The following is a 13,316-nucleotide window of genomic DNA, read 5'->3' as shown; positions in this document are numbered from 1 at the left end:
CTACTGTTTACTCTTTTTTTTTTTTTTAACTGAATAATTCACTGTTTCAGGTGGACAGTGTCCCTTTGAAAGTGGAAAAAATGAGGGGTAGGCGGACTATGAAATTATGGGACAAGGGATGAACATATGCTGAAAACAAATGATACACATGCTATGGAGTGCTTGTGTAGTATCAAAGATTAAATATTAAACCAATTTCACCATTTCTTTTATAGTATGTCTCAGTGGAGTCAAGTCCAGCAGTTGGAAATAAAGTTTTTGGAGCAGGTAGACCAGTTCTATGACGATAACTTTCCCATGGAAGTCCGACATCTACTAGCACAGTGGATAGAAAGCCAAGATTGGTAGGATTAAATGTTCTTCTGTCTACTAAGGTTTGATTTGTGGAAACTTTATGGTTTATACAGGCAGATTTCTGGTATGTTTGCTTGTGAACTGTGCAGGAAAAGTGTGCCTTTAGTTATGTATTAAAGGCCATCTTATTCACATAGCATGTTGCCCTTTATTTATCTGAGAGATTCAGAGTGAGTGAAACATTGAAAGTGCCAATGTTTTCACTACATTAGTTTACTAATTACAAATTTCCATGGCATATATTTGATTTGTCAGGGGCAGATTTATAATAAAAACACTAATTAGTGTTTAGGGATCTCTTTCTTGCTTTGATTTTGAATAAATCAAATACCACATACTTCTTTAAAGAATTATTTTTAAATAAAAAAGCTGAATGTAATTTTCTTTATAACACGTTTATTGAAATATGACTTCATCTAGCTTTAATGAAGAGAAACAAAATTAAAGCTTAATATAATCAGATAATACATAGTCATTTGAGCTGTTCTATATCTTTTAGAGCTCAATTTTCTCTCTTTCAGACTCAAATTTCAGGTGTGTTTGAATAGATTTTTGTTTGGACTTATCTCTATACAAAATATATTTGTTTTTGAATATTAACATAATGACAGTTTTTTGCATGAAAAAATGTCAGTTAGTTTTAGGTTGGTTTTTTGTTTGTTTGTATTTTGTAGTGTGAAACGGATTCATGTACTCTTTTCTCCAAACTGCACACAAGAAGCAAACTACCTTTTAAAAAAGTCTTTACTTGTTTCCTTCATTTCTGAATGCAGATTATAACTTACTTAGCAAATAACTTGACATATCTCATGACATTTTTGTTCATTCACATGCATGTTTCATGTTAATAATTTTGTGTTGCATAGGGAGGCCGCTTCCAATAATGAACCAATGGCAACAATCCTCTTACAGAATTTGTTAATACAATTGGATGAACAGTTAGACCGGGTTTCTCAAGAAAAGAACCTCCTGTTGATACACAACCTGAAAAGAATCAGGAAACTTCTTCAGGTAAGATTATTACCTCAGATTGCCTTTAGATAAATGTGTACCTTCTTACTGGTTTCTAAGGCAAAATCTAACTACCCTTGAAGTCAGTTCAGTTCTGTTTATGTTCTTAAATTGTGCTCATCAATGTAGTATCTAAGCAACTCTGGTAAGATCAGACCCTACTATCTCCAGGCAAAATTAAGTTGACACTTAAGGTCAAATTCTGTTCTTAGTTACACTTATGGAGTAACATGTATGATTTCAGTGGAGATTGCACAAGTGTAACAGCAGAAACTGGGACCCAGGGTCTTGATACGCAGACAAATCTCAGTTTTTGCAAGTGACATTTTGCAACCTTGTCTATTATAGGTGCAATATTAGTAAAATGTCTAATTACCTGATTTGTGGGCACAAAAGTAGATATTTAACTATGAATAGTTGTGTATACATACTCCTGGGGGAATTCTGCGCCAAAAAATTGAAAATTCAAATATTTTAAAATTTTACAAATTTTATTTGTCTAAATAACACTACATAATCATATTATTTTGGTAATTTATTTCAAAATACCTGACAGCAAGTATGTCTATAGCAATACAGACACACACAAAAATTCCCCTAGGAGTAGAGAATTAAAGAAACCCCTATGACAACCCAGTTTTTTCTCTTAATTAATTAGCCTCTTAGAGTTGGTAGGACAACTCCCACCTTTTCATGTTCTCTGTATGTGTATATTTATCTCCTCACTATATGTTCCATTCTGTGCATCCCATGAAGTGGGCTGTAGCCCATGAAAGCTTATGCTCAAATACTCCAAAGTACTCCTATTCTTTTTGCGGATACAGACTAACACGGCTGCTACTCTGAAACCTAGTTTCTGTTTCTCTGCCCCCTCGCCCCCAGCCCAGATAACCTCCCCCTCCCTCCCAGAGCCCAGCTGTGGCCCCCCCAGCCCAGACACCCTCCCTGAACCCAGCCGTGGCCTCCCCAGCCCAGACCCCCGTCCCTCTACTGCCCAGGGTTCCAGAAGGAGAAACAGCCTGTTGCTGGGTCCCAGCCAGGCTTGTGTGGAGTCAGGGCCGGCTCCAGGCACCAGCCCACCAAGCTTGTGCTTGGGGCGGCACCTGGAGGGGGGGCGGCGCGGTGCTCCGGCTCCGGCCGCCGGGGAGAGCGGGGCCACGGCTGGGGCTCGCCGCCCTCCCCCCGGCGCTCTGGCCGCCGGGGAGAGCGGAGCCCCGGCCGGGCACTCCGCCCTCCTCCCAGGGCTCCGGCCGCCCTCCTCCCAGGGCTCCGGCCGCCCTCCCCCGCGGCGCCCTCCCCCCGGCGCTCTGGCCGCCGGGGAGAGCGGAGCCCCGGCCGGGCACTCCGCCCTCCTCCCAGGGCTCCGGCCGCCCTCCCCCCCCCGGCGCCCTCCCCTTGGCCGCCGGGGAGAGCGGAGCCCCGGCCGGGGCTCACCGCCCTCCCCCCGGGGCTCCGGCCGCCCTCCCCCCCGCGCCCTCCCCTGCTGTGCTGGGGGGGGGGGCGGGGGGGTGTGTGGCCGGAGGCTTTTTTGCCTGGGGCGGCAAAAAAGCCAGAGCCAGCCCTGTGTGGAGTTTCCTGAATGCAACCGTCTCCTTCCCTCAGGGCGCGCAGGGTAGGGTGACCAGATAGCAAATGTGAAAAATCGGGACGGGGGGAGGAGGTGATAGGTGCCCATATAAGAAAAAGTCCCAAATATCAGGTCTGTCCCTATAAAATCGGGACATCTGGTCACCCTAGTGCAGAGAACTGCAGCTGCTGGGAACCTTGTACTGTACTCTCCTCCCCCCTCTCCCCGCCAGTGTCTTCTGTGTGCGAGCTGGGCTCTGCCGGGTCCAGCAGCCCCTAGTGGCGGCCAACAGCACTGCAGCCCATTTCTGTGGGGGAAAGGAAATTATGCACAAAAACCATTAATTTCTGCAAAATTCTGCATTGCGCAGTGGCACAGAATTTCCCCAGGAGTAGTATACAATTCATTACAGACATAAAAATGCAGGCACAGTTATTTACAGGTAAAAAACTGCAGCCAGCACTGGATATGAGGCTCTAGAGCAGTGGTTTTAAACCTTTTTTCATTTGCGGACCCCTAAAAATTTTCAAAGGAAGATGCGGACCCCTTTGGTTATCTTAGACATAATCTATAGACCCCCAGTGGTCTGCATACCACAGGTTGAACGCTACAGTTCTATAGCATATAGACCTTCAGTTTGATACGTATCTAAGATTGTCTTTTGATAAGCTTAAAGGTTTTTCCATCAAGCTTTTGCACAGTGATATTTTCTTTTATTGGTTGGAGTTAGTAAAACATAGTCTAATAAATGTTTGTTTATGGTAAGAATTCTGGGGAAATGATAGCATTTAGTTAATGATTTACTTCCTGTTATAATTGTGCCTTCTGCACAAAGCAGATACATATCTCCGTTTTATGAAAGGTTTCTTTCCCTTCTTTGATGGTGGCATGTTTCCTACTGGGACTGCAATGACTGTTATAGTTCTTGCAAAGGGTTATCTTTATTATATGTACTGCAATGGAAAATCTTAACATGACACTGCCAATCACTTTGTTCCCTTTATTCATTATTGGTGATAGCCTCTTAAAAACTTGACAATATTTCCATTCCTACCAACGTTTCCTCTTGCATTATTCAAACACTATTTTTCTCATGTGATTTTCATGCAACTTGAAATTAAGGTCACTTTTTTTGTTTCCCCCCTGGTTTGTATATCAACGTCATCCATAATTTCAAAACAGTTAAAACAACAAATTTATTAACTGCTTCTGCAGGACAAGCAGAGAGGCGCAGCATATTGTTATTGTCTTGGTCCTAGGACACACAGCCATAGAGTGGTGGAATTGCTGCATCACTCTACCAGAGGCACTCTCTCTGCAGGATCATACATACAGGAAGAATGCCTTCAATGGCATTGAGATGAACAGTCCTGACAATATTTTGCAGGCTGAACAGATACGCATTTTACACAGTCACTGGTACCAAATGCTTGATTATAGGGATTTGTCTGTATTTTTATTCAGACTTTGTTTTGGTATTTGGTTTAGCTCTTTAAATGTTCCCCTCTTCCCTTTGCTATGTATTTGATTAAAAAAAAGAGTATTACCAAATGCTAGAAACGTAACCAGCTCTAAACAAATGTGCACTCTAGATAACCTGTAGAATATAGAACAGATTGGGATGAGCACTCAGGTCTTCAATGTACTTTTGTATACATGTATGTGTGTGTTTAGATAATAGCCTTTTGTGTGTGTGTGTGTGTGTGTGTGTGTGTGTGCAGAAGGAAGAACAAATGTCCTTAAGTCCTGTCACCTCTGCTGGGACAGATACTGTGCTGTGCCTCTTGGGAGCTGCAATGCCATAGATGCATACTAGTAGGGGGAGGCACAGGTGGCTGTGAGCCATCTTTTGTGCCACCTGGATTCTGATCTGGCCAGGATCTGAAGTGGTAACCAGAATATATTAGAACAACCCCAGGAGCCTTATGTTCCTCTTCTGGGTTGTATTCTCTCCCAGCCTCTGGTGGCTTCACTGCAGCCCCTGTATGCTACTGGAACAGCATATAAGGGCCAGAACAGGGAGCATAATGGGCCCAGAGTCTGCCTTTTCCTGCCCCACAGCCATGAGCAGATAGAGACTGCATAGAGGCTTGGCAACCACTGCTCAGCCCACTCAATGGCTGGCTTTCTCAAAAGAAATGCAGCACAAGTGGGAGTGTACACTGAATAATTCTCTGTATCCCTAGGCAGGATTGGGTATTCAGATCCCAGTCCTGCAATCTGCTCCAAGCAGAAAGGTCCTTGCATGGGGCTCCATTGACTTCAGGAGCTTGGGGTCTAAAGGTTTACAGATTTTCTTGACAAGACACTGTTCTGCCTATTAAAAAATGATCTCAGTCCTGACCTTTGTGGTAAAATATTTCCATCTGAGAAAAAGAGCAATAGTTCTCTCTATTAGTAACAATGCTGGCCTTTCTCAGTTGTATCACGACAGCAAAGAACTGATTTTTTTTAGATAACAAGTTACTGCTATGGTTTCAGAATAGAAATGTCAACCACCAGACATTTAATAGCACTTTCATTATTAGATCTTTTTCCTGATTTTTCTTTTATGACCTTTAATAGTAAAACCCGCAGTCTAGCCTGGTTTCCACAATAACTGCTACTGGCAGGGCAGAGCCGATTTCGTGAAATGTTCCGTACTATAGATAAAGCAAATAGCTTGTGGCGCTTTTTAAAAAATAAACAAACTATATCAAACACACATTTCATTTAAAGTATTACCTGTCTGGCCGTGAAATTTGTATAATATAATTTCTGCTTATATCTTTAACCTAAATATGTGCTACAGGGCAGAATTCCAATGGTCGAGAGTTATTGATACAAACCCTGGATCTTCAGTTATCAAAACTAATCCCATTCAGTTTAGTTCTGTTGGGCAGGTAGAAAAACCACTACCACAGCTGTCACCAACCAGCACCCTTGTTGTTCTCATTTATTATTTCTCAAGCATTGAAAATGTACTGAAAGCTGTACAGGACACACAATACAAGATAATCCCTATTCCAAAGATACTAAAGTTTACAAATCGCATGTGGGAGAGCAAACTTGGCATCTTTTCTCATACCTATTTGTGCTCTAGGCCGGGCCTAGATCCTTCGGTGCGCCAGAGTTCTGCTTAGCATACCTGAAGAAGGGTGGCAGGGGCACTTCCCTGATCCCTGGCACAAGTAAGAACAGACACAGCACCCCTCTAACTTGTACCAACTTGCAACAGCTATGGCTGTTATTCCGGCAATCCCTTCTGGTGTTGCAGCACATGCTGGCTGTGCCACCTCCTGTCCCAGCACACCACCAGTGCCAGGGGAAAACAGGCAATTGGGAGGATGGGTTATAGAAGTAGGGAGACTTCCTATTGACTTAAATGGAAGAGGGGTTAGACTCTTAATGAGAGAGGAAAAATATATTTGTAATTCATCTTCTGCTTTTTGGTGACTGTGTGAACAGTGTTGGTTTATTTATCTCTGAAGGTTATAGCCCACCTGACTTACTCTTGGCTCTCTCTAGTGCAACTTTTCTTTGAAATTTCTCAGTTCACTCCTCTTCCTTCCCCTCTACACCACACACACACACATACACACAAACAAGAAGCTACCCAACCTCAACACGTGATCTGAAAGTGGAGTTTATTTATTATTTTAAGCACAGTTCTGTTATAACTTTAAAGAACACTTTGTCAAGCTTGACAGATCTGGAAGCTATAATTTGTCTTCAAGTACAAAGGCTGAAGCAGTCTGTCCATAGCATTCACTGCTATGTTCCTGAGTAGAATTAATTGGAAAAAGAACTAGTGGCACTGAAGTTGCAGTGAAAAACAAACAAAAAAAATGTTATGGATTTTTTTCCTCTCTATTCTCCTACTAGATCTACTCCTGAGTGACCTCTACAGCAGACTTTGCTCACTGGTTAATGTAGTGGGTGTCCAGCATGCATCTCACTTGTATACCAACACACTCATCTGCTCTGTTTTTTGCAATGGGTAATAGGATATTGAAATTTACAAAACTGCTGCTCTGATCATTCAGCAAATAGGAGTCTTACACACACATTTCAATGTGCACTAGTTCCTTCTATCAATAAATGAAACATACATACTCATGAGCCACAACACAGCTGTGAAAGGCATCCCCAACTCCCAGGAGCACACAGGAGAACCTGTTCACAGAGACTCAGAGGGAAGAAAGCAGAGCAATCCACTGAATTTACCAATCTGGTATTGAAGAGCTCTATTTACTAGAGAAGCTATTTTCCAATGACACTTAAAACACATTTTGGTATCTTTAATTAATCATAAGTTATAATGTCGTGTGATAAACTCAGGACAGACAGCTGCGGGGGGGGGGGGGACAGTCCCAGAAGGGTAAAAGGCCCTCCTCCCTATCAACTGAGGAGGGGTAACTACAGGTCAATCAGGTTCATCTGAGAAGGGGTTACCAGAGACTCAATTAGGATCAGCTGAGAGGAAGTTACCTGAGGTCAATTAGGATCAACTGATTCCAACTAAGGGCTGCCTGCGACCTTTTTAAACCCTCTCCTGTTGGGAGAAGGGGGAAAAGGAGTGAGAGAAGGAGTCCTGCTGCCAGTAGGTTAGGAGCAGTGAGCCTCACTAGGAGGGGAGGCTGCATTCCCTCCCATAAGGGAGAAAAACAAGCTAAAAAGACTAGTGGAGAGAAGGAATGGACTTCCCCTGTGCCACCAAGAGGGACTATTTTACCCAAGCCTGTCTCGCCAAGGCTAAAAGCAGCTGAGGCTGGTGAGACCGAGAAGGTGCCTTGCCACAGTCATTAGGGTGGACCAGCCTTTACAAAGGGACACAACACACACGTTACCAGTGCCTTGCACAACTATTTTCTAGATGGCAATGGAATATTGGGAGTCGGGGTTGTTTGGTTATTGTAATGATCTTGGGGTTCATTAAATAACAAACCAGTGAATGAGACAGGAATAAAACTTTCATAAAACAAACTGGAGAGCGTCTCTGGTGAACGGCTGCACGCAGCCATAGGGAGTTCCCAGGCCCCACTGTCAGGGCACATCTCTAAATTCCTATGACATACTGTCCCTAATGAAGGAGCATCTCTAAATTACGGTAACTCCTCATTTAACGTTGTCCCACTTAACGTTGTTTCAATGTTACGTCCCTGCTCAATTAAGGAACATGCTCGTTTAAAGTTGTACAATGCTCCCTTATAATGTCCTTTGGCTGCCTGCTTGTACGATTCTGTGGAAGAGCAGCGACTTTACAAGGGAACATTGCACAAGTTCCACTTCTCCGCCTCCTCCCCCTCCCTCCCAGCACTTCCCCCACCGCCAAACAGCTGTTTGGCGGGGCTTAGGACTTTCTGTGAGGGAGGGGGAGTAGTGGAGACGCAGGGCTTCCCCGCTGCTGCCCCTCCCTCCCAGAAAGTCCTAAGCGCGAAGTGCTGGGATGGAGGGGGAGGAGCAGGGAAGCCCCGCATCTCCACTCCTCCCCCTCCCTCCCAGAAAATCCTAAGCGCCGCTAAACAGCTGTTTGGCGGCGCTTAGGACTTTGGGGGGGGGGGGGGATGTGGCGTGCTCTGGAGAGGAGGTGGAGTGGGGGTGGGAAGAGGGGGGCCTGGAGTGGAGCGGGGACAGGCAGAGGCGGGCCTGGAGCATTCCCGGCAAAATCCGAGCCTGTTCTCCGGGGAAGCTGCTGCTACGAAGGTGCTTCCTAGCATCCTTGCCTGCAGAGGGCTGTGCCTGTGTGGGGTAAGCCGGGGCACTTCTCAACCACAGTACAGTACAGTACTGTACAGTATACAGCAGGGGTCCCCAACGCAGTGCCTGCGGGCGCCATGGCACCCACCGGGGCGTCTAAGTGCGCCCGCGTACTGGCTGGCGGATGAGCATCTGTTGAAATGCCGCCGACAAGCAGCAGCATCCAGAGGCGTCGCCGCCGAAATGCCGCCGATGCCTCTGGATGATACTGCTTGTTGGCGGCATTTCAGCAGCGACGCCTATTGACATTGCCACTTGTTGGCGGCATTTCGGTGGATGCTCGTCCGCCGCCACGGTTCTCTGTGGCTCGTTGTCTGGCGCCCGCCAGACAAAAAAGGTTGGAGACCACTGGTATACAGTATAATGCCTTTTATCTGCCCCCAAAAAATTTCCTTGGAACCTAACCCCCCGCCTTTACATTAAATCTTATGGGACAATTGGATTCGTTTAACATTGTTTCACTTAAAGTTGCATTTTTCAGGACATAGCTACAATGTTAAGTGAGGAGTTACTGTATCATCTTCTACAAACATCTCTCTACAGTTATGTTCCTGGCTGTGGAGGGAAGTTGGGTCTAATGGTTACAGATATCTCAGCCAAACACATAGATTTGGCACATTCAGTCTGAAAGGCAGTGTGGCTATCAATGAGTATGCGTCTCCCATACTCGAAACAGATTTCTATTCACAGCTGTTCCTGAAGTGTTTTTGTGCAACCTCTCAGTTGTCCAATCAGTAATATGTGGGAGATGCCTGCCTCCTAAGCTAGAGGTATGAGACCTTACTCAGTAATAAAAGTTGTGAAGTGCACTGAATTATTAAAACCAGTTAGTAGAAGAGCTGACACTATAACTCATGGTCTCCTTCCAGTCCAGCACTCCTTCCCTGGCCAGAGCAATGCTGCTGCTACATCCCATCTGGGCCTCAGGTTTTGAGTATGCTCAGTGCAGATGGCAGGAAAGTGGAGTTGGGGGAACATGCTCAATTTAGCTGGATGGCCAGTGGGGCTTGAGCAGGCGCAGTGCAGATGGAACATTCAGAGATTTTAGCAGCAAACCTTTAACAAGCTCTGCTGAGAAAGTGTAAATGATTATTTTCAGATCTGATGGATTTTCATGGAAACAGCAAAAAACATCTGTGTACCTTTAGGACAGTTCGTCGTCTCCTCCCCCCCCCCCCACCTTCAATCAAATTTCAAGTTCCTGCTCTAAACCACGAAGATATTAGACTTCAAAAAAATAGCTGAAAACGCATTTCATTTATTATTTATTTCAAGTTAGATAATACTAAAAACAATTCCTATACAAGGATCTAGACACCCTAATCTTGTAACATTAGCAAAAACTACCAATTTTTATTAACTTAATTCTCAGAAATAGCCAATATAGCAGAAAGTATTAAAAAATTTTTAAAAAACAGCTTGAAGCAGAGAGCAAGCATGGAAAATTTATGTCGGAATAATTAAAATCTGTCTGAATTATAAGCCACTGAAAATGGGGTGTGATAATGGAAAGTACTGGTCAACTTCAAAGTTGCTACCAGCTCCTTCTGTAATACATGTGTCTATCATTTACTCCTCTATCCACTACTTAGCTGAAATACCATTTCTAGGTATTAATCTGATATAAATTAGTCTATAAATTGCTTGAGGATTTCTCTGCATGACTGGCACTAGGTACGTCAAAGTTTTAGGCTAAAACACTGGACGTCGTTATTTATTTTGTTTTTGTTTTTTATTTCTGTATTCAGTAAATTAGATTCAAGAAAGTGAAAGCTATAGATCTTGGGTGGACGCTATTACAGCAGGTTTACTTATGAAAGGTCTTATTTTCTGTACATCCGTCCCATTCACATGAATAGGAGTTCTGTGAACAGATGAAGGGAAGAAAGGGAAAAAAATAAAACTATGCAGCTACAGTACTTGTTCATGCTTAAAGAAATCAGGTGGAGGGAAGCAAACCAGATTAGTCACGAATACAGTTTTTGTTGTTGCTATGACAACAGTGTGATGGTGAGGTGTTGAACCTAGAAGTAAGTAACCAGATAAAATGAGAAGACTGCAGGTAGGAGAAGAGTCTGCTATCATTTCTAAGAATTAGTTCCAAGATGAAACACAGCAGACGTAACCTTAGACCGTGACCAGTTATATTTTGTTTTTAAACATATTTTGAAATGGCTTAGCTAGGATTTTTATAAATGAGAATCAAAGGCAAAATGAGTCACATTCCTTTTATCCTTCAACTTTAAACTGGCAACATATTTTCAAATATATTATTTCCCTTCCCCCTAATGTGTGGGTGAATTTGGTACACAAGAGAATGAACAGTGACTGACACATTATATGGTGGGTTTACGATATAAACAAATGAAGAATAGGCAGAAAGGCCCAGAGTCATTCCTACTTGTAACCTAAGCCAAACTTTACCCTCTGATATCGAGATATCTGGTCCTTACTTAGAACAGTTTGCTCTTGGTATTTAAAAACACAGGGTCATATTATGTCATTGATTTTTAAGCAAATCTTACCATTGAAATCACTGTAAGAACTCTGCTTAAGTCAGTGGCACGGTGTAACCCACAAAAAGGAGATATTTAGTGGGGAAATGAAGGACGTGCAGTTATAACGTTACATCTCAAGAAGTTGAAGACAAATAGGAAAGAGAGCTCCTCCACCTATTTAGCATTCAAGCTTTGGGTTATTGCATAGCAGTTCATACTATTGGACAAAATCTGGATTTCCCTCCTAGTGCAAAACTCTGATTGAATTTAGAGGACGTATATGCACCAGCCAGCTAGGGCAGGGTGGGTGGGGACAGGCAATGGGAGTTTTTCCTGAATAAGGATCTAAGTATGCAGGGCTGGCCCTAACCCAAATGGCGACCCAGGTGAGGTGCATCTTTAACACCCACCCATTTGTTAAACTTTTAAATATTTTATTTTTTATTGCATTTGTAGCCCATTTCATGACTTTGAGCCACGATTTGCATGCATGATTTATCCCTGTCATATAAGACAATAAATTTGCATGCTATGATCTGTGAAGCTGTATTTATTCATGCCATATATAAGCAAATAAAAATATCCTTTCCTCTACGCTTATAGAAGCTTTTTAATTTTAAGAACAATTGAAATGTACGAACATCAAGAAATTGAACTGTGCACCAACATTGGGTGGACCAGTATTAAGTAGTGTTACAGTAGGTGATAGCCTTAGAATGTTAACCCTAGTCCTTTAGTTCAACAGGTCGTTTTTCTCGCCTTTGCCCTTGAGAACTGAAGCACAGCATCAGAGAGATCAAAAGACTGGTCAATGGCATTTTCAAGTGCCATCGTTGATCAAAAGATATCTTTTTAATGATCCTGAGCTTTGAAAAAAGCTATTCGCACATTAAGAAAAATGTCCGTCTGCTGTGCATCGTGAATGAATTGGAAAACTTGGAGTGGAAAATGTGCTTCCCATCTTGCAAAATGTGATCGATGTTGTCCAATTCAACATAGAGGTCTTTATCGTTGATGTCCAAACATTCTCCAGGTGTCCACATCCGGTGAAGGTCCGTACAGTTATTCAAGAGTGTTTTCCTGTCTGCTGGCAGCTTACTAAGGTCATGCAGAAAACCCCAGGTCTTTTTGTGGTGCTTCATTTGTCCAAACCTTTCTTTGATGGACATTCAAGCAGTGTCAACAAATGAGCAAAAAAACTCCCTCTTGAATTTTTCTCCCAAGCTTCCCGTCACCTTATCTCTGCCCTCATAACCAATGCCCTCTGTTTCTTCTTGCAATGAATATGAGTTTCCTTGAAGACAGGCTCAACTCCTGAGCTTTTTGCTATTTATTTGGCAGCAGTGAGGCATATTCAAATCCGTTCTCTCTGTAGGCCACAACGAAATCAAGGCAGCTTTTCATCAAAGTAGTAGCAGTCGCGATGTCCATCGACTGAGTTTGTTGTAATGCCTTGCTTACAATGTTTACTCGGAACAGGATATCGTGCCAAACCACAAATGAGACCAGAAATTTGAAGTCAGTGATCTGGTTTGCCAGGCTTTGTCTTCGTATCAGATTCCAGCCTCAGCTTTACTCAACTGCGCCAGTTCCATCAGGGCATCATAAACTTCAGTCACTTGGTACCTCACTGGCCTTATGCTGTCAATGCGGCTCTCCCAGTGAGTGTCACTTAGAGGCTTCATGGTCAGATTTGTAACATTGTCCATGAGGATCTTACACCTGATAGTTGATGCTGAGAACAGGGTGTATATCCTTTGTAGTACTCTGAAGACAGATACTGAATCTAAAGAAGATGCTGCTGCATCTGACACAACCAGTTTGAGGGAATGGCAGCCATAAGGCACAAAGAAAGCTCTTGGATTCAGCACAAGGATCCTTGCCTGGACGCCACTGTTTCTTCCCTTCATATTTGCACCATTGTTGTAGCCTTGGCCACGGCAGTCCTGAAGCTTTATTTTATTCTCATTCAAAACATTCATAAGCAGTTCTGTTAGGCCCTTTCCAGTAGAGTCATCCACAGACCGGAAACAGATAAAGTGTTCCATTACTTGGATACAACCATCTTTGTCATCAGCGTATCTTACTGTAAATGACAACTTTTCACTGTGACTAATATTAGGACTGCAGTCCATTATTACAGTGTA

General features: G+C 43.3%; 1 protein-coding gene across 1 annotated transcript in view; it reads left to right on the top strand.

The window, feature by feature from the left end:
* The first annotated feature begins 216 nt into the window (after nt 1-216).
* STAT4 (signal transducer and activator of transcription 4) overlaps nt 217-13,316 on the top strand; it is a 52,963-nt gene continuing 39,863 nt past the window's right edge. Inside the window, exons 1-2 of the mRNA XM_029910521.1 lie at nt 217-344; nt 1,221-1,365. Of these exons, the coding sequence (XP_029766381.1) occupies nt 217-344; nt 1,221-1,365 (273 nt within the window). The remainder of the gene's footprint in view (nt 345-1,220; nt 1,366-13,316) is intronic.

The sequence above is a fragment of the Terrapene carolina genome, unplaced genomic scaffold (assembly GCF_002925995.2).
Source record: "Terrapene carolina triunguis isolate 2854851 unplaced genomic scaffold, T_m_triunguis-2.0 Scaffold62, whole genome shotgun sequence".
NCBI classification, from domain to species: domain Eukaryota; kingdom Metazoa; phylum Chordata; order Testudines; family Emydidae; genus Terrapene; species Terrapene triunguis.
This window is presented reverse-complemented; position numbering and strand designations above follow the sequence as displayed.